Below are 27,100 nucleotides of genomic sequence, written 5' to 3' on the forward strand. Positions count from 1 at the left end.
TGCCTGAAAGATTTATCAGAGCACAGCTGCATGGGTTTGAGCTGGCCCCCTCAAGTCTGCCTTTCCAGCTATCTGATATTGCAAATCTGTTATCCTATTCAAGAACACAAGGCACTTCAATTCAGGCTTCTTTACACAGGTTTTCTCCCTCTTCACAGACCAAGATGGGTATCACTAGTGCTTTCCAGAGACCCACGAAACTAAAATAGCAATAGCTGTTTATGGTCATAGGGCAAATAATGACAATGGATATTTTATGCTGTGACATAGAAAATAATAGCAAATACTATCACCAACATCAGTTAATAAAGTTAATAAAGAAATTGATTCAGTTTCCTTGTTACCCTGAAAGAATTGATCAAACATGATATTGGTATCATTCTTAGTTATACTTACTGGACCAGGAAATCCCGGAGGGCCCATGTCTCCCTTCAACCCCTATATTAAAAACAGCAGTTATGAATGCCAATCAAAAGCATTTGGATACTTACAAGTAAGACATAGTTACAATATACCTATGTTAATGTAATATTATCTTAATATTATGTACAAGTAATGTACAAGCCCAGTTTAAATGAAAAGAATATTGAACTTAGAAGGGTCCTATCTGGGGTAGGAATTATAGCTGGTCCTCAGGAAATAGTGCTTAGTTTTTGTTTTTGTTTGTTTGTTTGTTTGTTTTGTAGTTCTCAGGTTTTCTCCATCCTTGCCTTCAGTGGAGTTTCTCATGCATTGCATATACCCCTGGTTTTACCCTGATGAAAAACACAGGATAACCATCTGTGCATTCAATATAGCTCTCAGGGTTGCCATTATAACCACGATCTCTTTCCCTAACTTCAACGAGGGCATCTTTAAAATCTACTGGAAAATAACCTTATTATATTACAAACATGAGTGTGATCAGTCATTTTTATTATAAATGAAAATTATCTGAAAACCTTTGTAGTGTGCTAGTAGATACAAATGACTTGGAAGACAGTTTCAAATTGATTACCACTTTTGAGATCATGGCCCTGAGTTCAGGGCATTCAATCTACACTAGATCTCAAATAATCTGAAATTCTATAACTTCAAGCCTTTTTTTTAATTCCTCATGAAGACTGGCAAGCTTACTGACCTCATTCAGCCAGTTTCTACTACATAGAGCAATTTTCATGATTTCCCTACCTGACAACCCACCAAGTGCCTGTGCCACAATTCTAATTTCTTCATAACCAACATATTATTCTTTTTTTGTTTGTTTGTTTTTGGGCACACCCGGCAGTGCTCAGGGGTTACTCCTGGCTCCATGCTCAGAAGTCGCTCCTGGCAGGCACAGGAGACCATATGGGATGCCAGGATTCGAACCACTGTCCTTCTGCCATGATATCTCTCCGGCCCCACCAACATATTATTTTATTTGGCCAAACTTTGATTGCTATTTCTTACATTTAACTCCAGGACATGGGGTAGGGGATGAGAAACAAGGCATTGGAGGAATAAACCTAGCAATCAATGTTAAGAGGAAAATTGGTTACCTTGATGCCATCTTTACCGACTAACCCTGGAAAGCCCCGGTCACCTTTGGCTCCCTAAAGGAAAAAGCAAAGAAAATGAGGTAGAAGATACATGAACTAATTTCATTGGTGGGAGACAGATGACACTAATTTATATATATTAAAAAAGAAGTAGATGTGTGCAGATGACATCTCTTCATATAAAGAAGGTACTTCTATGATTCTTAAGTTTGGTTTTTAGAAATCTATATTCTTTTTTGATAATTTTTAATTACTTAGTAATAGTCAGATATTATTCGACATCTGAAAGGACTGCAATGTAAATAATATCTTTACCTTGGTTCCAGGGAAGCCAGGGGCGCCATCTTTTCCAGGTTTTCCCTAAAACAAAAATAGATATACACATGAATTTAGGACATATAAATAAAGGATATGACTATCTCCTCATGATCTCAGGCAAGAAAGCCTTATGAAACTTCCTACCCAGTAATTCCCAGGTGTTGGATTCCCCTTCTGATGCTATTCCTGAACCACCTGAAAGACAAAATCCCATAGAACAACTCTTCCAGGGGATTCCCCGAGTGGTAAAAGCTTCAGAGACACTGTTCCAGAGATGGAGAAAGAAATCTTAAAGAGGCCACTATCTCCCCTATCATTAGTGGTTACTCTCAGACTTAACTCTAGGCCATCTCTACTTCCTCACAAAAATCTCTGGTTAAAGGAGATTACAAGTCACTTTTATTGCCTATGGTGTTCCTAAGCCCTAATATTTATGCATATTTTCTCCCTGGCTTCACCTCACCTTTCCCTAGCTATTCTTCTGCTTTATCCCTGGCCCTGCCAGCCTGCACATATCCCAGTTCTTCTTGTCTTATATAAGCATTGGGGAATGGAATAAAGTGCATCTGGTCATCAGCCTGGAACCATTTTTTCCTAGTTATCATCTGTGGAGGAACTTACCTAGTTCCAAATACATTGGGAGAATGGAAATTGCCCCTCACTGGCCAACTGAGTCAACACACCAGGGAAAAGTTTTAATCACAGAATGTGTAATAAATGACATTCTCTAGCTAGGAAGACAGAGGAGGCAGGCAGAATGAAAAATTGGGGGCTTATGGAAGAAAAAGAGGAACTAACATCTATACTTCAATGAAAGTCAATATTATTATTCAATTTTGGAAAGAAGATGAAGAAGGCACCAAAACCCAAAAGAAAAGGCATGTTATGTCATAGAAAATATACTTATTAAAATTTTGGCCATTCCCAGAACTGCAGATGTGCCTATAAATTAATTTACCCTGCTATAAGAAAATTCCAGTGCATTGTCCAAGACTTTTAGAGGGGCCATTGTTATAAAATTAATTTTCCCCCATCCCCCCCACTTATCTCACCCACCCATACAATTCAATTTTATTTGTTTGAGTATTTTTTCTTAGGAGAAAAATGTCTTCCACAGTATATAAATTTTGCATTTTTAAGTGGTATATTTGCTTGAATTTTTTTCATAGAGGAGCGAGTGAAAGGGTGAGCCCCTGTTACTCCCATCTTCCCAGCATTCCACTTCTGAGCACACTGAGCATATTTGTTTTGAGGAGCTTATTTTCCACTGGGTTCTGGTAGGGTGGCCAGTCCCATGCTTACTGGACCAGTGGTCTGAATAATCAGTCACTTTTTCTTTCTGATCACAATTGCTTTTCCAGAGTGAGATGTAAACTCAAGCTGGGCCAGTCTCTGATGCTCTAGGATTTTATACGCAGGCGTGGTATGTGTGTGTGTAATTTTCTCTTCTGATGCCATCAACCTCAACATGTCTGTGACTACACGCTTCTCTTTTCTCTTCACCTCTAATGTAATGGAACAATAAATGACCAAAGTAATCAGAGATTACTCTGATTTTAAAATCAGAGATTTTATCCATAGAAAAGTTGATTTGTCAAAGGAAAAAAAAAATGAAGCTGATACACAGGAGGGAGGGAACCCACCAATAATAGGGAACCCACCAATAATTGAGTAAGCTTTGCTCATATGGATTCTAGCTACAGAGTTCCTTGAAGTCTTTTTTAACTTTGAAATTCCTGGGTACTTGAACATATAAAATCTACTTCTAATGTCTTTAAATTTGAACATAAGAAACCTGTACTATTTTGAATGGGCAGCTTATACATGCAAACTAAAGAACTCCGAAAACAGGAGAGGTTGCAGAAAGCTGACTTGTTGACTTTACCTGTGCTCCGGACTCCCCACGTTCACCCTTTTCAGACCCATAAGAATCTCCACGTGGACCCTGCATGAATTATAATGAGTAAAGAATTACAAGTCACATTTTGACTTACATTAATTTTCATTAGGAGCACTCTGCTGTCTGAAAATATGTTCAACTGAGAGGTCATTTCTGAGGAAAATCCTACTTATGAATATTAATTAAATAACAGATGTTGAAGATAAATAATATTTGGGAAACATTATGAGCATGTAAAACAGTTCAAATGGTTCAGTTAGAAGTGACAAAATAATCTGCATGAATTCATGGATTCTGGTCAAATATGATGGGGTTACTATAATATTAATTTGTACAGGTAGATCTTTCAAAAATGAGTATAAAAGTAGATCATATATAAAAATGTGCAGCAAGTTTCTACTTTATGTTCCAAGAGAACAATACTTTAAACAACCTACTGAGGGTCCTGGAGGGCCTGGTTCACCTGCTGCACCCCGATCTCCCTTCTCCCCCTTCAGGTCCTGTTACAAAAACAATGGCAAGTCATTATACACATATCAAACACTATTTCATTGATGACATTTGGTAAAGTCCTCTATATTCAAGAAACTTTTTTTTTAAGTTACTTTATTTAAAAAATAAATGTTTGTTTAAATAAAGTTACAAATGCTCATAATAAAGCTATTTTTCACAGTTGCAAAGTTGTTCATGATTGAGTTTCAGACATACAATATCCAACACCCTTCACCAGTGCACATTTCCTCCCACCAATTTCCCATTTCCCTCCCACTCTTCTCCTTGCCTCTGTAGCAGACATTTCTCTACTCCCTCTTTTTCTCCCAGTCACTCTCCCTCTCTATCTCTCTGTCTCCCTTTCTCTTTCTCAAGAAACTGGGTTTAGAAACAGCATCTACTTTTTATGCCAATGCATGATTATGTTCCATTTTTTGAATTATAAACCTGCAAACTCAATACAATACTCAAAGACAATACAGACAATACATTGAATTCTGAGTCACATTCTATAAATGCTATCAGATAATTTCTAATGCAGTTTGTTTCTATTTTTTTTAACATACTGGAACTATTTAATTGCTATCAATTATTTCCTGAGTGATTGGATCTCTTAAATTTGTTTTTGCCCTGGTCACATTTTATTAATTATATTTTAATTATTGTGTATAATCAGCTAAGATTATTATTATTATTATTAAAAGCAAAAGTCTTACTTTGATAGATTATTTCAAATCTAGATTTATTAATAAAAATAATGGTTTTCAGTGGTGTTCAGGGCAGTATATTATTCTATTTGACCAAACTTTGACTTCTATTTCCTTTTTTCATTTTTGGGGAGTGGTTTGGGCCACACCCGGTGACACTCAGGGGCTACTCCTGGCCATTCAGAAATCGCTCCTGGTTTGGGGGACCACATGGGATTCCGGGATCAAACTAAAGTCAGTCCTGAACCAACTGCACCCTATCTTTGTGCTATTGCTTTGGCACCATGATTGCTATTTCTTATATTTAACTACAGGACATGAAAATGCCCAGGCATTTCTGACATACTTTGGGGGAACGTAAGTGCTACTGAGATTGAACCCAGGTCTACTGAGTGCAAGGCAAGCTCCCTGCCTGATGTACTTACTATCTTACTATTTTTTCTAGTTACCACTCAGCCAATGATGTTTTAGATATGATTTTATTTTATTTTATTTTTGGTTTTTGGGTCACACCCGGCAGTGCTCAAGGGTTACTCCTGGCTGTCTGCTCAGAAATAGCTCCTGGCAGGCACAGGGGACCATATGGGACACCGGGATTCGAACCAACCACCTTAGGTCCTGGATTGGCTGCTTGCAAGGCAAACACCGCTGTGCTATCTCTCTGGGCCCCTATATGATTTAATTTTAATTTTGCCTTTGAGAATTATCTTTTGTTTGGTTTTTGGTTTTTGGGCCACACACAGTGATGCTCATGGGTTACTCCTGGCTATGCACTCAGACATTGCTCCTGGTTTGGGGGACCATATAGGACACCAGGGGATTAAACTGGGTTCGGGTCTGTCCTAGGTCAGTGCATTCAAGGCAAACTCCCTATGGCTTGCGCCACCATTCTGGCCCGGAGAATTATCTTTGAGACATCTCCTGATGTCAAGATTTTTTTTCTCAATCTTCAATGTAAATCATCAAGTTGGTTATGTCAAATTTCACTATGAATTACCTTATATTTTGTTAAATATTTTTGATAATTTCTATTACTAAAAATTATATCATAGGGTGATGACTAAAGAGTTATTTTAAAGTGTAACAAAAATTTTCTATATGTGCAATAGTTGGAAAAGCCCTATGTATATACTGGAAGTCATTTGGTTTTCTGCTAAGTAAAATTGTAATGTAAATTATATCTCAATAAAATGGTTACAATTTCTTTTAAACTTAATCATATCTTTTAGATGGGTGAATTTTACTATATCTGATGGCATGTGAATTAATTTTCTATCAAGTTAGTATTAAAAATAAATTAAAATTTTGTTTTTAATTATTATTCAATTAAATTACCAAAAACAGGTTTAAAAGACACAGATGGTTTACATTTATTTCTAACACTATAAAGGTTTTGGTTAGATAGATCATAGTTGTTTCGTTTTCTTTTTTTCTTTTTTTTTTTTTAAGTTGTTTAGTCTTCACAGACATTCAGGAACAAATTGGTGCCTGGACATGGTAGTTTTATACTAAAAGTGACTGGCATTGAATTGTGCTTTCTTGCCATTCAAGAATGTGATGTTTGAAGCCTCTCAATGAAAACTGGAAATGTGACTGCATCAGGAAGACCAGTGCAGTAGGCCCTAAAATTGACATTGAGCATTCATTTAGTTCAGGGGTCCTCAAACTTTTTAAATAGGGGGCCAGTTCACTGTCCCTCAGACCATTGGAGGGTCTGACTATAGTAAAAACAAAACTTATGAACGAATTCTTATGTACACTGCATATATCTTATTTTGCAATGAAGAAACAAAACAGATATGTGGCCCGTAGGCCATAGTTTGAGGACCACTGCATCTTCCAGATATTTCACTTTGAAAACAAAAGCAAAGGTTAATATCAAAAGAGCATGGTGCACCATGACACTAATAGTTGGAAATATCACTCTGGGCAAGAACTGGAACTAAAAGGAAGTAAAGTGATATGCATGGTTTCTCTTCATTAACAGTACTACAAGCCACAGTTTCTAAAAGGAAAAATGAGAGGAGAGAGATGGAAGAGAGAAAAGTACTGCAATAAAGGCAGCTGGGAATGGGGTAGGGGACAGAAGGATAACTGGGGAAATTGGTGTTAGGAAATGAACATTGGTGAAGGGATGGGTGTTGGAACATCATATGACTGAAACTCAATCAGTTGCAGCATTTTTCTAAATTATTATCTTTATTTAAGCATCATGATTACAAACATGTTTGTAGTTGGGTTTCAGTTGTAAAAATAAGAACGCAACCTCCCACCCCCAACCAGTGCAACATTCCCACCACCAATGCTCCCATCTCCTCACTCTGTAGCTCATGGTGATTTTATTTTAAAAATAAAAAAAAGAAAATAAGGTTTCTGGTATTTTGAGTATTTTGAGGAATGTTCTTGAGTTTGCCATGGCAAGGTGAAAATATCCCACTCAATTATGATTCTGCCTGCAAATGAACCCACACATTTATTTGAATTTTTTTAATTTTCAAGAAAATTCATAGAATATCATTTTGCTTTAGATTCCAGAGAAGGGAGATGAGGAAGAGTAAGAAAAATTAGACTTAAGTTCTATTTTTCAAACTCTTAGAAGTTGCTTGTCTTAGAGTTTATAAAAGAGATTACAAGAATGATTGCAAGAACTTCATCCCAGAAATGGGAAGGCACAACACTATATCAGTAAGATGGAAGCATTACCGTTCTGTTATCTGTGCCAGTCAGTGTCACAACAACTGTTCCTGGGGGTCCTGGGGGTCCCATCAATCCTTTAACACCCTAAAGAGAAATACATTCAGAAATGAAAACATAGTTGATGGTATTTGGGGGATCTTATGCACACCCACCCATCTTCTGTAAGAAAATAAAAGTCAATGAGAATTTGAGACATAGTAAACATTTATTCCCACATGACTACATAAATCAAATGCATAAGCCAATCACTATGGCATTGATTTTACCTGGCCTACAAAACCAACCATAATGTAGAATATTGTATTTTTATTGTTGTTATTTTGGGGCCACACCCAGTGGTGCTTAGGGCTCATACCTGACCCCAAACCCATATAGGACACTGGGGTTAGAACCTAGGTCAGCTTCATGCAAGGCAAACACCCTGACTACTATATTATTTCTCTGAGCCTGAAAATAACCCAAAGTAAATAAATACATTACCTTCTCTCCTTTCTGTCCTATCACGTTATCACCCATGTAACCCTGCAGGAAGAAAAGACAAATAAAACCAAACTGTTTTTTAAAATGATTCAAATAAATAGTTCCATTATTTGTAATTACTTTTATATTGAAATGTTTGTACATTAAACATTGCTGTGTATATGTTAGAATTAGGAAAGTTATCCTAGATGTTTGCATTTTTGTGTGTGTGAGAGAGACAGAGAGAGACAGAGAGACAGAGAGAGACAGAGAGACAGAGAGTACACACCCAGTGGACCTGTGCTTAGGTGTCACTTCTGACAATGAGAATTTGAGGATAATATAGGATGCCAGGGTTTAAAAACCTAAACAGCTGTGAGCAAGGCAAGCACTCTATCTTGTATTATTGTTTTGACCCTAGTATTATTTTTGTTGAAGTAGAATAACAATACGATGATTCTTTGAAGGACAGAAATCTTGAGGTGCACTGGTGAAGGGTTGGGTATTGGCACATGTATGACTAAAACTCAGCTATCAACAACTTTTTAACTCTTTATGTCAAGATGATGTAATGAAAGAAAGAAAGAAGAAAAGAAATTAGGAAAAAGGAGAAAGAAAGAGAAAAAAGAAAGTGAAAGAAAGGAGAAAGAAGAAAGAAAAAGAAGAAAATAGAAAAGGAAGAGGAGAAAGAAATAAAGAAAAAGGAAAAAGAAGAAAGGAAGGAAGGAAAGAAGAAAGGAAGGAAGGAAGGAAGGAAAGAAGGAAGGAAGGAAGGAAGGAAAGAAGGAAGGAAGGAAGGAAGGAAGGAAGGAAGGAAGGAAGGAAGGAAGGAAGGAAGGAAGAAAATAAATCTTGAAGTACACAAATTTAAGGATTCAAGACTTGAAGCCTCGGTTCTGCCCCTGCTATTTGACAATTGCCTTAAGCTTAATCTCTCAGGATTTATGTGTATGAAAGCGTGTATGTGTGTAGGAGAATGTGAGTGCATATGCGTGCTCTCACTCATGCATGTGTGTGAGTGCATACATGCGTGCTCAGACAAGCATGTGAGTGCATATGGGCATGCTTATACACACATTCAAGAATAAAAAAATAACAACGTAAGCCCCTGAGTATCACGGTGTCACTGCTAAACACATTGATAAAGAACACTCTGACTAGTGCTCATTTCGTGGTGGGTTTCAGTCTCACTTATCCTGTTTACACTAAATGCACCAGGAAATCAGAAGATGTCACCCTTTGACATGAGGAATATTTTGAGATGAAGAAAGCTAAAGAACAGCAAATGCAGACAAAATACATTCAAGGTGGTTCAATTAAAATCTTTTTGAAAGACAAAACAAAACAAAATCAACTCTCTTTCCCTCTGGACCTAAAAGCAAGAGCTAATTTTTTCTTAGCAAGGCTGTCAGCCCTCTGTCTCCTATCTTGGAAGCAGAAGAGGAAATAACTCTGATCTGTTGGTGGATGCAAGTATTATGTGCATGAATAGATTTTATACAGATAACCCTTATTTTCCTTCAGTTACTTTTCTCTATTTGTCTTCCATAATTTACTATCTAAGAAGTTTAAAACCCTTTTCTCAACCTATTCACCATTTTGTATATTTATGTCTCTGGGTCTGACTATTGATCTGGTTTTTTTTTTTTTTATTTCATTTATGATTCCCCTTTCGGAGCGGAGGAAATTTATTATGCTTTGCTTTGGGGCCACATCTGGCTGTGCTCAAGACTCATTCTTCACTTTGAACTCAGGGATCACTCTCAGCAGTTTTGGGGGGAACCATCTGTAGTGCTGGAGGTGGAACTGGAGTTGGGCACATGCAAGGCAAGTGCCTTAACCCATGTACTATCTCTTGAGCCTCAGATGTATGTTTTAATCTTTCTAGTCTGTCCCTCAGACCTAATGACACTGAAACTCTGAAAGGAGAGCAAACAGTGAGCCTTTTTAACAGGAAGGTCAGCTGAACTCTGGTAAGCTCATGAATACAGAGACTATTATTTATGGGCAGATCACAACCCCTAGTGGTTGGGATCGTAGAGATTGCCAATCAAAATGAGTTGGGGACAGCAATGGTCAATGAGTGTGATTATCACCATGATTATCACCAGTGGGAACCTGTGAATTAGGCATCTCTGCCGTTTTCCTGCAAAGGGGTTCCTGGACTTGAATTAAGACCTCCCATGTCAGGAACTGAGGTGCAGGGAGAAGGGAGCTAGTGAGTCAGAGATGCCCTTTAAACCTTCTTCTCTTGGGGGGACACTTGGGCTTGGGAGTGACCCATCTATAACCTACATGTGGAGTCAGAGGTTAGGGTGTTCTGACTGAAATCTTTACCTTAGGTCCTGGAGGTCCCATGGCTCCTGGAAAGCCCTAGAAAAAGCCAGAATGAAAAATTACACCAGGAAAAGGCACCAAGTTGTACTATTTTCTGCTTCAAAATCGAATTCATTTGTTTACAGGTTCTGCAGTAACACTGACTTCATACTTACAAACAATCCCGGAGGACCTGGTGGGCCCACAGGTCCAGGAAAGCCTGGCAGGCCTGGCAAACCCTGCTCATTGGAGAAGAATCAAAGCAATTTAGAGTTTGTTTTGTACATCAGAACAATGTCTATTAGTTAAATGCATTAATTATTTTTTTCCCTACAGCCAGGAGGAGTGTTCAGGGTTCGTTTACTCCTGACCCTATGCTGATAAATCACTCCTGGAGAGATTCAGGGGACCATAAGTGATCCTAGCTGAGCACTTCTTATGGTTCTAAATAATTAGAACAATACCACTAAGTTTGCTACCATATGTAAGAATGCTCAGGAATGCTCAGGGTGCTCGGGTTCTAGATGAGAACCTCCTAAGATTCAAAATAATAATTACAATGATGTCACTAAGTGTGTTACCATGTGCAATGGGTTTCCAAGACCAATTAGGTAGTGACATTTCTAGGAAAATGACTTGAATTGTTGCTTTGGAAAAGTTTTCAAAATTTAAAATAAATGTTCTCTCTTTCCCCCCCTCTTCCTCTTTCTATAATTTTCTTTCTTCCTTTCTCTCCTTCCTTTCTTCCTTTCTCTCTCCTTTCTTCCTTTCTCTTTCTTTCTCTCTTTCTCTCTTTCTTTCTCTCTTTCTTCTTTCTTTCTTTCTTTCTTCCTTTCTTCCTTTCTTTTTTTCTTTCTTTCTTCTTTCTTTCTCTTTCTTTCTTTCTTTCTTCCTTCCTTCCTTCCTTTTTCTGTCTTTCTTTCTTACTTCCTTCCTTCCTTTTTCTTTCTTTCTTTCTTTCTTTCTTCTTTCTTTCTTTCTTTCTTTCTTTCTTTCTTTCTTTCTTTCTTTCTTTCTTTCTTTCTTTCTTTCTTTCTTTCTTTCTTTCTTTCTTTCTTCTCTTTCTTTCTTTCTTCCTTCCTTCCTTCCTTCCTCTTTCTTCCTTCCTTCCTTCCTTCCTCTTTCTTTCTTTCTTTCTTTCTTTCTTTCTTTCTTTCTTTCTTTCTTTCTTTCTTTCTTTCTTTCTTTCTTTCTTTCTTTCTTTCTTTCTTTCTTTCTTTCTTTCTCTTCCTTCCTTCCTTCCTTCCTTTTTCTCCTTCCTTCCTTCCTTCCTTCCTTCCTTCCTTCCTTCCTTCCTTCCTTCCTTCCTTCCTTCCTTCCTTCCTTCCTTCCTTCCTTCCTTCCTTCCTTCCTTCCTTCCTTCCTTCCCTTTCTTTCTTTCTTTCTTTCTTTCTTTCTTTCTTTTTCTTTCTTTCTCTTTCTTTCTTTCTCTTTCTTTCTTTCTTTCTTTCTTTCTTTCTTTTCTTTCTTTCTTTCTTTCTTTCTTTCTTTCTTTCTCTTTCTTTCTTTCTTTCTTTCTTTCTTTCTTTCTTTCTTCTTTCTTTCTTTCTTTCTTTCTTTCTTTCTTTCTTTCTTTCTTTCTTTCTTTCTTTCTTTCTTTCTTTCTTTCTTTCTTTCTTTCCCACTCTCTCCCTTTGACTAAATATACTCCTATTTTAGTATCTTCTACTTATTTTTCCTCTGTCTAGAATTCTCTTTCTTTAAACATCTCTACAACTCATTCCGCTGACCTTATTTTTATACAAAAATTATCCTTTCTGGGAGAACTTCCCTCAGTATAAATCCATAACCTTCTTTCTCACCTGCATCCATGCATTATTTTTCTGCTTGGTACTCCTGATAATCAACAAACCATACACTTACATTGAGAATGCTAGGGATCTTTTTTTTTTTTTTTTTTGGTTTTTGGGGCCACACCCATTTGATGCTCAGGGGTTACTCCTGGCTAAGTGCTCAGAAATTGCCCCTGGCTTGGGGGGACCACATGGGATGCTGGGGGATCGAACCTCTGTCCTTCCTTGGCTAGCTCTTGCAAGGCAGACACCTTACCTCTAGTGCCACCTCGACAGCCCCTAGAATGCTAGGGATCTTGTCTGTCTAAAAGTTGTACCTGAGATCCTGGTATTCCCGGTAATCCGGGATCACCCTTTCCACCTCCTTCTACACCTTTGCTTTCAGCAGGTTCACCCTGGAACATGAAAAAGATTTTAAGTCTGATCAAACATTTTCAACATACTATTTTGAAAAGCAATTTAAATGTTTATTCAAGAGTATATATACTATTTCTAGGATATGTATGTATACATTTCGGAAGGTATGCTTAGAGAATTGGGTTTATTGGATTATGTAGTGGTTCCACTTTGAAAAATATAAAGCATTTTTAAATTTTATAATAAAATGGGACAGACACAATCATGCTAAGTCATTTATTAAGTTTCCAATATGGTGCCCATTTTGGATGTAGAACATGGGCTCCTGAGCACAAAGCATTTCATTTTCTTTTGGGCTTATTTATTTATTTATTTTTGGTTTTTGCTTTTTGGGCCACACCCGGTAGTGCTCAGGGGTTACTCCTGGCTATGCGCTGAGAAGTTGCTCCTGGCTTGGGGGACCATATGGGATGCCGGGGGATCAAACCGTGGTTCGTCCTAGCCTAGTGCTGGCAAGGCAGACACCTTATCTCTAACACCACCATGCAGCCCCTGGGCTTATTTTCTTAAAGCATGACATCAACTTGTATCTTTAAGCCACATTGCACAGGAATTAGTAGCTCAAATCATGCCTCTAATTAAGATTTCTGATTAACTATGACACATGACTTGCACTAATTTATTATCTTTTTTGAGGGCACACCCAGCTATGTGTAGAGGTTATTCCTAGTACTGTATTCAGGATTAATTCTGGTGGGCTTGCGGTACCATATGGGATACTGGAGATTAAACCCAGCTGGCTCAATTGTGTGCAAGGCAAGCACCCTATTCACTGTACTATTTCTCCTTTCCCAATTTATTATCTTTTAAAACGGTCAGTTAGGTAAAAAATGATTTAAAATAAACCCTCCATAATCTTATTATTAAATGGAAGCCTTTTTTTTTTTTTTTTTTTTTTTTTTGGTTTTTTGGGTCACACCCTGCAGCGCTCAGGGGTTATTCCTGGCTCCAGGCTCAGAAATCGCTCCTGGCAGGCACAGGGGACCATATGGGATGCCAGGATTCGAACCATGACCTTCTGCATGAAAGGCAAATGCCTTACCTTCATGCTATCTCTTTGGACCCCTGGAAACCCTTCTAATGTGCACAATGAAAGTTTTTTTTAATCCTATTATTTTATCCAATGTCATGGATGACTCACCTTTTCTCCTTTTAGACCAACAGCACCCTATGAAAAGAAGAAAGATATTATTCACTCAGGCTAAATTAGATGCATAAACAGCACCCTTGTTTTATTTGTTCTCTCTTTCTCTCTCTTTCTTCCTTTCTCTCTCCTCCCCCCCCCCCCCACTGTATTCTTCCTTGTATCTTGAAAGTGAAGGAAGCAGGAGTTCAGTTACTCCCAGTAGTGCTTAGGGACTGTCCCTGACTCTGTGTTCAAATGTTGCAATGATTTGAGGCAACTATTGCATTGAGGCAATAGTCCAGAACAAGGAATCTAAACTGATTCAGAGACAAGTTATATAAGCAAGTGCCTTAACTCCTATGTCATCTCTATGATCCCCTGGCTTTTCAGCTCTTCCAGTTTGTGACATTAAAGAAATTCTCTACTTCATTCACCTCTCCTTCGAAACCTTTGTCTCTCCTTCATATGCTTGGTAAAAACTTTCTGTTGTTCTGTGCATCTTCCACTCATTCATTTCCACATGCAACTCCTGCCTCTTTCTATCCCTTTCCATCTTTGTCCCATCCCTTGTCTGTGATGACCTTGCTGAATCAATGACAGCTGTTGGTTCTTCTCTTACTGGATGTTTCAATAGTTCATGACACTCTTTGCCCGTTGCTTCCAGAAACACATCTTACTTGGGCTTTTTTGGTCTTTCCTACCAGTGGGGGAGTACTCTGCTGCAGATTCCTTCTCCTTAATTTGGACCATACACACTTGAGTTGCCCAAGCCTCTTATAATGAGTCACAACTACTTTAAGGAACCGAACTGCCTCCGGTGCACCACTGCTTAGATATCTCCAAGGCAATATGAAGCATCAACATGCAAACCTGATTTTGCTGCTTTGTTCATCCATTCTCACACTTGTTGTTGAACTAAGCATTTCTGTGATCGTGAAACATTTCTTCAGAGAGCCATTCTAATATGATCTCTCATCTTTTTTTTTTTTTTTGGTTTTTGGGCCACACCCAGTGACGCTCAGGGGTTACTCCTGGCTATGTGCTCAGAAGTTGCTCCTGGCTTGGGGGACCATATGGGACGCCGGATCGAATGGTGGTCTGTCCAAGGCTAGCGCAGGCAAGGCAGGTACCTTACCTCTAGCGCCACCGCCCAGCCCCGATCTCTCATCTTTAAGCTGGATCTTTGATGTAGGGATTACAAATGTGGACCTACCTGCATCCCTGGGTAGCCTGGTAGTCCTGGAAATCCGGGAAAGCCTTGCTCACCCTAGAAGACACATGAAGATTGTCCCATTTCTTAATTGCTCCCAAACAACCCATTGATAAATTCCCTGTCTCTTTCCTTCCACCCCTCCTGTGGTCAAACCAAAGTAGTTCAAATTCCATATGGCTCCTGGATCCTGAGGCTGAAGACAGAAAACCATTGTCTTAACTGCAAACAAGACTAGAACTTGCTATTCCTTTTTTTTTTTTTTAACAGATGGCAAAAGTCTAATTGTGCCAAGAAGTAGAAGTTTGTAATTACTTTTATTTTATGAACTGTAAAGTAAATGTAGAAAAGATCAGTTTTTTTTTTTTTTAACCAAAGAACCAGTTGACACCCTGGATTTTAGTTCCTGACCGAATTGAACTCTCAACATTACATGCAAATAAATCCCAATAATTTTTCTGTGACAGATTTTGGGATACATTTCTTCAGACTCTCAGAAAGCAAGACAAGAAGGAAAATAGGAGAGTTCTTGGATTAATTACTGTAGTTCATCCCTGAAGACAAATACCATTGCTGCTGGCTGAAAGAATGATCTAAGGAAAACTGTCCCCACTTAACTGCCACTGCATTTATTCATTCATCAAAACATATAGTCCATGTGTGAAAAGAACATACCTTGGAACCATTGCACCCTGGCAAACCAGGAAGTCCATAAGGTCCAGGATGACCTGGGGTGCCCTAAAAAATAGAGAGTCTCAAGAAGGTCCTTGAAGAGGCAAAAACAGTGAGGAAAGCAACATACAAGGAAAAAAAGACAAAATGAGTGCAATTTCTTATTTAAACAGCAGATGTATATAGGTAGAAATTTAAGTAAATCATAGCAAATAAAGCAGACCAATTAAAGTTATAAACACATCTATTTTAAATAAACAAAAGGCATTTCTACATAGTCCCTTTATGTCATTTTAAGTTAGGGAGCAGGGAGGAAAGAAAAAAGAGGAAAAAAAATTACTCTGCTAAGAAAAAAACAATTTTGTTCTATTCTTTTCCTTCCCAACTCTCATTCAGTTCCTGCTATTCTTTTTGTTTTTCAGGAAATTTTAGTTTGATATGTATATTCTGAGAATACACTCCATTATATTTTATGATTCCACTGAGCCATTTTTAACAAACAACAGGTTCGCCTATACTGTTATTTTATCAGCTTCATTAAAATGAACTGACTTCTTACTTTTTCTAGTTAAGCTTCTCCCCCAGTACTCACAGGAAGTCCAGGAGGACCAGAAAATCCTGGCAATCCAGTTATACCCTAAAGATATAGAAAAGATGACAAGAAAGACACTTAAAATTCAACCTACACACAGAAACAACTTGTCCAGTTCAATGATCTAATCCCAAAGCTATACCAGGGAATGGTTAAAAGCAATATAGGTTTGACAAACATCATACAACTTTTACAAATAAACTTTTAGGCATTCATATAACTTTAAATTTTGTTTTGTTTTGGGCCCACCCTCAGCTGTGCTCAGGGCTTATTCCTAGCACTGAGCTCAAGGATCATTTCTGGTGGTGCTCAGGATTTGAACTTGGGTTGCTAATGTGCAAAGTAATTTCTATTAGATTCAGACCATCTTAAGCTTCCCTACCTCCCAGTTCACTCTCAATGATTTTCTCCTTTTCTTTCAAATCCAACCAATCCCAGTTCCCAATCAGAAGCCATGGCTGAGATTCTACTGTTATAGACCTTTTTTACTTGTTCTTCATCTCTACAGAAATGTTTATATCATTTGTATTACATATGTAATGCTCTTCTTTGTGACACTTGTTGAAAGCTCACAGTGTAGAGATTATTTGAAATGGAGAGTTTTCCCCCAACTACCATATTGGATTACTAACCCTTGTTCCTTTGGGACCCTTGAGTCCAGGAAGTCCAGCAGAGCCCTAGATCCAAATGGAAACAAATGAACAGTAAACACTATGGAAATTACTTGACACAAAGAAGAACCCCATCAATAACAAGTTCTGTTTTTATTCACACATCAATTTTCTGCTTGTGATGATTTCCCTTGTTAACACAGTCCCATTGCTTGCTTGTTTGCTGCATTAGAGTGAAAATACTTGCCAGACCAGACACACAAATGCAAACTATGCAAACCCTCTACTCAAAAGGGGAATTCTCATATTCCATCTTTAACAGCACCATCAGCTGATTAGAAATGCGGGATCTCAGCTCACTCCCACCTCCAGACCTCTTGATTCAGAATGTACATTTCAACAAGTTTAGAAGATTTTTGCTCACATTAGCTTCTGAGAAAATGGCTCCGTAAAAAAGTCCACATTACCCAGACAGCTGCTGGGGTCTGATAAGGATGATCGACACAAGGCTAATGAGAGACCAGAATGGCAGCCAATATTCCAGGGTTACAAGACATAATTTGTTAACAAAATGTGCCTGGCATGCACAAATGAATACACAGTGAGTAAGGACTGTCTGAACCAGAGATAACCTCACTCTGGACACAGAATGAATGCAGATCGAATTCAGAAAGAACAAAGTAGGGGTTCTGTTTCTTGGGTAATCATCATAATTGGCAACTGTTTTAACTTGGTCACTTGCATTGTCTCAAAGTTGTTTCTCTGGTTCCCCGAGTTTCATAGTGCTGGCATTTTAGATGGTGTCCATCTTCTACTGGACGGCACAGCCAAGGACAAGGTCAGATTTTTGCCTGAGTTGGCATTTCCCCTACATCAGCTACATCACCTCCTCTGCATGGTATGTTATGCAGAAGGCAGGTTTTTCTTCTCCACTGTAAATTATATTATGCATAAAACATATGTAATGAAGATAGGACATTTATATGTCTAAAAGTATCTTTCTTTCAAGTTTAAAAAATATTCTTTTTATGCTATGTATTTTTTGCTATGTCCAGAGATTATTCCTGGTTTTGGAATCACTCCTGCAGGGGCCCAGGAGCTACAGTTGGAACTGGATGAGCAAGGCAAACATCTTGCCCACTGTATTAACTCTCTGGCCCCAGTTTTCATATTCTTTAGTTGTCTGTCCTTGACTTCAATTATCTTTGGTGGTTAGTCTGTAAGCTATGGTTTAAAATATAAGTTCTGTGACCATATGGCACACACATTTTTTAAAATACATTTTTATTTATTTATGCTTTATTTTATAAAATAAAAGACTCATTCAGGATGAAGTCACCTGACTTCCTAGTATTTTAAGCTGGCTTGTTTTTTCAAGACTGTGTTTGTTCTCCAACATATATTCCTCTCCTCTCCCTTAGAAAAATAAACATCTTTCTAAGTAAATTTCTTTCAATAAAAACTTTTACTTCACTAAGTTTTTTTTTCTAGCGTCTCAGTAAATAAAAATATGATCTCCAAAAACTTTAAGTTTTCTAAATTAACTTTTCAGGAAATATCATGTAACAGGTACTCATTTTAAATTAAAATAAATTCACTGATTCCCCCACCCCACCCCCATTTTTGGACCACACCCAGCAGTGCTCGGGTCTTCCAGCTCTGCACTTAGGAATAACTCCTGGAGATGCTTTAAAATTACTGATTAAATATGGGGTTTGGGGGACTGAATCTGGGTTGACAGCATGCAAGGCAAGCTCCTTATCTGCAAGGCAAGATCTTTGCCTGCTATACTATTTCTCTGAGCATCAGTATTGAGATTCATTTTGAATATCTAGTTGACTTTATTTTTTTTAATGATTCATGAATCCAGCAGAATTAATTTGGAATTTGGAAGCTCCAAAAATGCTGTACAAATTGGAGGGAATTTATAGGCAGAAACTGGATAAGGTAGGAGAGAATTTTTCTAGTCTTATGTAACCTCTGTAGGGGAAGAAAATGTTTTCAATGGATGATTATCTTGTCTTTCTTTGGAGAAGGGGATCACTTACCTGACTTGTGGTACAGAAAGTTTCATACTGACTAGTTAGGGCACTATTTCTAGGGAAGGTTGAATCTATAGCTAGACTACGCATTAAGTTTTGGTGGGCTTAGCATAAGTAACTCCATTTGGGACTTTTTTTCTTTTTAACCTTATGAGCCAAATGCCTGAAACTATAATTTTAGTTTATTGTTGGTTTCCTCTAAAGAAATATTGGAGGAAAAAAAAATAGAGTGGGGGTATAGATAAAACTACAAAAAAGGAAGGAGTTAGCCTTAAACTGATCCTTAAACCCAACACTAAAATGCAGACTACCTAATACATTAAAAGGAAAAAAAAATGGAGGCAGGTCCTTTTAGGCTTGAGTGATAGCACAGCTGTAGGGTGTTTACTTTGCATGTGGCCAGCCTAGGTTTGATCCCAGGCATTCCAAAATGTCCCCTGAGCACTACTTGGAATGATCCCTGAGTGCAGAGCCAGGAATAACCCCTAAACATCACTGGGTATGGCCCCTAAACAAAAGAACAAAAAAAAAAATTGAGGCCCAGCTACACTGACAGACATTGAGCATGTAAAAACTGAGCAACTTTTTTTAGGGTTCAGAATAAATGAAAGAGAAATTGAAAAACCAGAATGTAAACATGACAGTGATCCACAAAAAGAGATAGGATTTCTGGCAAGGTGCAAGCCATTTGTATTTGAAAACTGAGAGTATGCAGTTAGGTCTTTGGGTTATGGGAATTTCCTTCTGGTATCATTTAGGATTAGGTTGTTTATCTGCAGTGCTCAGGGATCAAGGGCTAACTTCCGGCAATAGTAAACTTTACAGCATGATGGCTCTGTACTCACTCCTGGTGATGCAGTTCTTGCTTAGGTAGTGCTTGGGGTGGGGAAGGTGCTTCTCAGGGGATACCAGGGCTCAGACTTGGAGCCACCTGCATAAAAAGTAGGTAGTCTTCCCTTTCCATTACTAAAATTAGGTTGGATATTTGATTTTACCACCTATAAGCTGTGAGCAAGCTGCTTAAATTTTCTCAGTGTCTGTTGCTTTCTCCCTCACATGGAGAAATAGGAGCTAAGTTCTGAGTCACAGAGTCATGACTGATGGGAATAATGGAATCTAGTCGTGATGACAGCTAGCAGAGTTGGCAATAAGTGGTGCCTTTGATGACCAGTTCAATGGACTTCAATTATGAAATGGCAAAGGACTCTGTGGGGATCAATCGTCACTATAACTTAAGAGTTGATAGCTTGGTAGGAGCCAGGAGTGAGCATGAGAGAGAGCATAGACATACAGACTTTCGTCTGTCTCATGCCCACAGCACAAAAGAGCCAACAGAAGTTCTTTTGATGGGGCAGCTGTTAAATCCTCCAGAGTATTTATTTAAACAACCCACCTTTATTATATCACAGATGTTAGGATGCAAGTGTGTGATGAGCATGAAGAGAGGTAGATTTTGTTAATAACCTGGGAGTCCCATGGTTTTTAGAAGTAGTTGTGGGCAGGAGAGATAGCATAGTGGTAGGGCGTTTGTCTTGCATGCAGCTGACCCAGGACGGATGGTGGTTCAAATTCTAGCATTCCATATGGTCCCCCGTGCCAGCCAGGAGTGGTTTCTGAGCAAAGAGCCAGGAGAAACCCCTGAGTGCTGCTGGGTGTGACTCAAAAACCAAAAAAAGAAAAGAAAAGAAAAGAAAAGAAAAAAAAAGTAGTTGAGAGCCATGACAGAGGCAAAAGGTATAAATCAGGGGTCTCAAACTCAATTTACCTGGGGGCCGCAGGAGGCAAAGTCGGGGTGAGGCAGGGCCGCGTAAGGGATTTCGCTTACCAAATATTCGCAATAAAAAATCACATTAGTAAGAAAAAAAATTGCAAAAATTGGCATTAAACATTTGCATACCCCGAACGGAACTGCTCGGGGTATGCGAATGTTTAATGCGATTTTTATTGCGATTATTCGGTAAGCAAATAATCGCGAATACTGCGATATTTGAAGGCCGGCCGCGGGCCACAAAATGTTATATGGAGGGCCGCAAATGGCCCGCGGGCCGCAAGTTTGAGACCCCTGGTGTAAATGAAGATAAAGAAGAGAAAGGGGAAAAGAAGTTCCATAAACAAATGCAGAGTCATGCTTCTAGAAGAGAGAATACATGGTTGAATTCAAAGGTCACAAAACACAAAATTATGCTGTGGCAGAGGTCATCTGATGAGGAGCAATAGTAGGTGACCCATCACCGGCATCTGCATTTGGTTTTTATTGGGAGACAGAGTTTGGGCCATACCCACTGGTGAACTTACTCCTAGGGCTTACTCCTAGGTCTGTTCTCAGGAGTAATCCCGGGTGGCAGTTGCCAGACCAGAGATCAAATAAAGGTTGGCCTCTTGTAAGAAAAATGCCTTATGGTCTATCTGATCCTTATGGCTGGTTTTGTTTGTTTTTAGAAAAAAAAAAAAACCCTTAGGGGGCCAGAGGTATATCACAGTGGTAGGACATTTGCCTTGCATGCAGCAGACCCAGGAGGGACCTGGTTCTATTCCCGGCATCCTGGATGGTCCCCCAGCCTGCAGGAGTGATTTCTGAGTGCAGAGCCAGGAGAAATCTCTGAGTGCTGCAGGGTGTGGCCCAGAAACCAACCAACCAACCAACCAACCAACCAACCAACCAACCAACCAACCAGCCAACCAATCAATAAAGTTAATAAAAAAGAGAGAAACTCAGACAAGAAGGGATAGAGAGGGAGAGGATGGTGATCCTTTAGTTACAGCATCTGAAAGACTAAGAGGAAAGGGAACATTACTAAGGGGAAAATGTGCTTGTTAGAGGTTGGAAAGAGAAAAGCTTTAAATGAAAGCTGAAATACCCTCCGAGACACAATATCCACTGAAAGAAGACTGGAGGAGCAATCCTGGTGACCAGGACAAAGCAGATGGAGTGAGTAAGGAATAGGTTGGGGAAGAAATGCAGGGAGAGGAATCAAGTGTAGGGACAGTGCAAGTAAGAGGAGGAAGTTAAGAAGGGACAAAAGCAGAATGTTGAATTTGAATGATTTAGAAATAGGTGTAGCTTTGAGGGCTTGAGAAACGTGAGGGGGAAGAGATATATTTTGGCTGAGACTTGGAATGTTCTTGAGGTTCTCAGCAGCCTGGGTGGAAAGCAGGAAGAAGTGTAGGCTAGTTGGGCATTTTTCAAACCTCACAGGAGACTTACCTTGGGCCCCTGGAGTCCAGGCAGACCTTCAGGACCTGGAAATCCTTTCTGGCCAGGTAAACCACCAGGTCCAGGCAAACCTTGTTCTCCCTGTTAAAACCAAAAGACCAGAAAGAAATGCACAGAGCAACTATCCGACAACAAAACACCCTCAATTTTTGCTTTCTTAATGACTAATCACATTTTTATTTTCTTTATCTTGAATTAAAAAATAATTTGTTCTCTTTTCATGAAACCATGAAGAAAGACCTTGGAGTTGGACTATTAGTGTACCCAGAACTTGTAGTTGGCCTTATGACAGGATTCTTCATTAGTAGGCACACTCTGTTTTTTAGGCCAAGGCTATTTTCTTTTTAAATTCCCCAATATTTGCTGCACCTATCTAGAAAGAAATACCATGCCCCTTTTTTAATTTTATTCTTATTTTTATCTTGTAGATAAGGGCTCCCACCTCTTTTATAGAAACTAGAAACATGAATTACTTTGTTTTACTGCAAATTTGTACAAATTGAGAAAACAAAAAGAGGATGGGGGTCAGGGGCAGGTGGTCTCAGGTGTTGATGGAGATTTAAAAAAAAAGGACAGAACTAAATATCCAACTTAAAGTCAACAACAATAAAATCAAGAGACCAAAACTATAAGAATCTAAAATTAAAATGAGCTTGTTAAACTGGCAGGCCAGGGAACTAAAGGTGAAGGTATAGGCTGCATGATGGAAACTTTGCTGGAGAGAGGTCAACACTGGTGTTGGGAATAGCCCTAATTCACTGTCACTGTATGCCTGGAGTCCAACAATGAAGGACTTTAATTCACAATGGTTTCAATAAAAATTTAAAAAACTAGTTCTCATCAGTGAGACAGTTAACTGCTTACAGAATTTGTCTAAAAGTCGTTTTTGATGTACCACTCTGAGTCAAGATTGGGGAATGGAGATCAGGGAAGAGGGGCAAAGCCTAGTTAGAAAGATAGGAGTTAAAGTCTGGTTTTGTTGATGGAGAGATAGGGAGATAAGACAGGAATGTTTAGGGAGTGTGATCTATTACAGACAGCTTGAAAAAAAAAAACAATACATAGGTGATGAGTTTGGTCCTTTTTTATTTTTGGATTACAGAGGTGTTAGTCATTCAATCTGCTATTTGTGAAGGAGATGTGGGAGAGATTTCAAAGGTGGTAGAGTCAGTGCCAGGCAATGACCCAATGACTATAAAAGAGGCTCATGAATGATGTGGTTAGACTAACGAATTCTCTTTCAATGGGAATTCACCTGGAGACTATCTTGGTTTGGGGTGTGGTTCCCTTCACCACACCCAGAAGTGCTTAGAGTTTACTCCTGTTCAGTGCTCAGGGGTCACTCCTGGCAGTGCTTGGGGGGACCATATGGAATGCCAAGGATCAAACCAAGGTCAGTTGCTGTCCTATCGCTCCAGCCTGAAGAACTGCTTTTTTTGTTGTTGTTTGTTTGATTGTTTTGTTTCGTTTGGGTCACACCCGGTAGGGCTCAGAGGTTACTCCTAACTATGCACTCAGAAATTGCTCCTGGCAGGCTCTGGGTACCATATGGGATGCCAGGAATCAAACCAGGGTCTGCCCATGGTTGACAGCTTGCAAGGCAAATGCTCTACCGCTGTGCTATGACTCTCCCCAACCCCCAGAACTGCTTTTAACAGTAAAAGTCTATGGCAATTTCAGTCAATTTAGTCACGAACAGGGAAATTATAATAAAAAAATTTGTATCATAAATTTGTATAATAAAAAAATTGTATCAGTAATTTTACAATGTAAAATACAGGGCCCGGAGAGATAGCACAGAAGCATTTGCCTTGCAAGTAGCCGATCCAGGACCAAAGGTGGTTGGTTCGAATCCCGGTGTCCCATATGGTCCCCCGTGCCTGCCAGGAGCTATTTCTGAGCAGACAGCCAGGAGTAACCCCTGAGCACCACCGGGTGTGAGCCCCCCCAAAAAATGTAAAATACAAAGAAAGTGAAAGAACTTTCTATATAGCCCTCAATATTGAGTTATTCTCACATATCCTAAAATAATTTCTTGCAAGTGTGGGGGTGCACTGAATGCATCTTCAGTGCAAGAATGAACTCAACTTTCCAATGTGCTTCTGAATATACTTGTATCATAAATTTTGGAGAAAATATAAAAATAAAATAAATTACATAATAAGACAATGTAAATATAATCATCATTATATTTGTCAGTAATCTTATCAAAGAAGCTTAAAATACAATCTTTAAGAATGATTTTTAAGTAATCATTTCTCAGTATTATTAAACAATTTGTTCGTGTCTCTGAGAAAACTAAAAAAAAACCCGTAAGTTCTGACGGTCTTACTTATCACAAGTTGCATGTTAATAAAGTGAATTAATGTGATGTCATGGCATTTCTTTAACCCCTTTCCCCCCAATTTCTGCAAGGAAGCAACTGACTGGAGCGGATTGTTTTTTTGGTTGCAGCTAGTGTGCTGCTTTGGGATTATGCCACCAGGGGGCGCTTTTGTACTAATGCTGCAGGACAAAAAAAGCCTGTTTCAATGTTTATCTTAAGCAAAGTAAGCAAATCAACTTGTTTTCAGCTGTTTGCTAGTGGCTAACAAACAGTGTATACACAGAGAGTCATTTCTTATGCACTTTCTTTTTTGTTCACTTGCCACTTCCTTTCAGTCCCAGAGAGTTATAACTTGCCAGTATGTATACAATGCTGCTTTGGACAAGGTTTTTATTTTATGTTTATGCCTAAATATACTGCTACTTTAAAATTGAATTCAAGAAAAGAACGGCACACCAGGATCTTCCTTTTGCTGCTAAAGAAAAGTGTGAATTACTCCATGACCTCTAGAGAGTTTCTGCAGCCATATCTAAGTTTGTTTTTTCTAAGTAATGTTTTTACCTTTTGGCCTTTGATGCCTCCACAGAAACACTGGCCTTTGCCTTTGCATATGCAGCCCTAGGAAAAGGAACAAGGAAAGGGTTTTGTTAACATGCAATTTAACACATGTGACTGGACCCAATTCGGTACGATCTCCTGGGCACTGTCAGGAATGACCCTTAAGAATTGCTTGTGGGGGGCCAAGCTATATATAGCACAGCGGTAGATTTTTGCCTTGTATGCAGCCACCTAGGACTGACCCTCGTTCTATCCCTGGCAACCCATATGGTCCCCTGAGCCTGTTAGGAGCAATTTTTGAGCTCAGAGCCAGGCGTAACTCCTAAGTGCCACCACCGGGTGTGCCCCAAAAAACACAAAAACAAAACAAAACAAGCAAACAAACAAACAAAAGAATTGCTGTGATAGTCTCAAACCCTCAAACTAGCTAATAAACTAATTACCAAACTAAACGAACACATAAAAACAGCTCAATGAACACCATTTTCTATTCCTGGGGCACTGAAAACTTTCCTTATGCTACATGGGGTACTGTGGCAAAAATATATCAGGAAAAAAAAGCAGAAATGCTAAGAAAGTTTTTGTATGGAGAAGACAAAGTTGGATCTCCAATCTTTTTCAAAAGATAGATTGTTGTAGATAGATTGCTGTAGGCTTGGGGTAGACGCACTTAAGATCAAAATGCTGCACCTATGCGCCACGTGTGTATTATCAGGTATTATCTTCTGGAGGTAGAAGATGCCTCACTTTCCCTCAAATAATGGTTCAAGATAAAAATAATCAATATCTGGTATGTGTCTTTATTTAATTCGTTTATTAGTACTTTTTGGCTTGGGAGCCATACCCAGTGATACTCAGGGATTACTCCTATTAGAGCTCAGGGGACCCTATTGGATGATAGAGATCAAACCTGGATCAACCACATGCAAGGCAGTGGCCCTGCCTCCTCTGCTATTTCTCCAGCCACCCACCATGTGTCTTTGAAGATAACAAATGACTTTATTAAAAAAGCCACAGAAGTCTGTTCCAAAATTTGGTCATTCTTGGCTCAGAGAGCTAGTCACTTAGAAACCCAACTTCCAGGCCTTCACACATACCAGTTTCAATAAAGGTCAGTTTTGAAAGATTTCTCTGCCAGAAGAGGAACAAAGAGTGACTTTCCAGTGTGTTTGGGTATATATGTTATGGTCATATATTCACCCCCTTTGCACTTGGTTTTCTTTTTTGGATTAATAGTAACCAAAAGTTAGCTTGTTTGTCAAAAAAATAAAAAACCCACCTACTTGATAATGGAGATAGTGTAAGATTAAGAGATATGATGGGTAGTTAGTAGGAAAATTTTTTAAAAAGTCACTGTTTTAGATATACCCAAAGTGGAAATGCCATTTGTGGTATGAAAATAAAAACACACAAACATATCTCTAATTGAATGTATTTTCTGAACATAGAGGATAAAATATTTCTTCACATATTTTGCATGCTCCATAGCCCAACTTATATTTGACAAGCTTCAGAAGATAATTTTCCCATTTTTCTTGCAGATGTTTGCGCCATTTATTTAAGCACATATCATGACTTAATAATCTCAATCTTATTTTTTAAAGTATTTATTTTTGTCCTTCTCCAACTATTTTGTTTAACATGACACCCTCCAGTACCATCATTGTTGCAGTAAATGGCAATATTTCATTTTTTTCTTATAGCTAAATAATAATTTATTGTGTATATACCCCACAATTTTATTATTTGTTCACCTGAGACTGGGCATGAGTTATTTGCATATCTTAGGTATTGTACATAATGCTGCAGCTAACATACTTTATATCTTTTTATACAATGTCATTTTCCTTTTATTTATTTACTATTTAGCTTATTAAAACCATTGTGATTTACAAAGTTCTTCATAGTTGGATTTCAGACATGCAATGAATCAATCCCACCACTAGTGTTGACCTTCCCACACCATGTCCCAGCGTGTATCCCAACTACCACCCTTTGCTACCCAGTCTGCCAACATAAGAGGCCCATTTAAAGTTTAGATTGTTAGAGTTTGGGTCTCTTGATTCCATTGTTGTTTACTTTGTCTTAGAGATTTAGTTCTGTCATTTTTTTTTAAATCTCCATCAATGC

General features: G+C 38.6%; 1 protein-coding gene across 1 annotated transcript in view; it reads right to left on the reverse strand.

Annotated features, from left to right (window-relative positions):
* The window catches only part of COL4A3 (collagen type IV alpha 3 chain), a 151,166-nt gene that overhangs the window by 56,306 nt on the left and 67,760 nt on the right, over positions 1–27,100 (reverse strand). Inside the window, exons 2-18 of the mRNA XM_049768301.1 lie at positions 24,974–25,030; positions 22,078–22,167; positions 16,852–16,896; positions 16,220–16,264; positions 15,631–15,693; positions 14,959–15,012; positions 13,761–13,787; positions 12,520–12,597; positions 10,586–10,648; positions 10,431–10,466; positions 8,115–8,156; positions 7,641–7,718; positions 4,176–4,238; positions 3,724–3,783; positions 1,836–1,880; positions 1,521–1,574; positions 397–438 (exon numbers count right to left, since the gene is read on the reverse strand). Coding sequence (XP_049624258.1) covers positions 397–438; positions 1,521–1,574; positions 1,836–1,880; positions 3,724–3,783; positions 4,176–4,238; positions 7,641–7,718; positions 8,115–8,156; positions 10,431–10,466; positions 10,586–10,648; positions 12,520–12,597; positions 13,761–13,787; positions 14,959–15,012; positions 15,631–15,693; positions 16,220–16,264; positions 16,852–16,896; positions 22,078–22,167; positions 24,974–25,030 — 942 coding nt within the window. The remainder of the gene's footprint in view (positions 1–396; positions 439–1,520; positions 1,575–1,835; positions 1,881–3,723; positions 3,784–4,175; positions 4,239–7,640; positions 7,719–8,114; positions 8,157–10,430; positions 10,467–10,585; positions 10,649–12,519; positions 12,598–13,760; positions 13,788–14,958; positions 15,013–15,630; positions 15,694–16,219; positions 16,265–16,851; positions 16,897–22,077; positions 22,168–24,973; positions 25,031–27,100) is intronic.

Source organism: Suncus etruscus, chromosome 2 (genome assembly GCF_024139225.1).
Source record: "Suncus etruscus isolate mSunEtr1 chromosome 2, mSunEtr1.pri.cur, whole genome shotgun sequence".
In the NCBI taxonomy this organism is placed as follows: Eukaryota; Metazoa; Chordata; class Mammalia; order Eulipotyphla; family Soricidae; genus Suncus; species Suncus etruscus.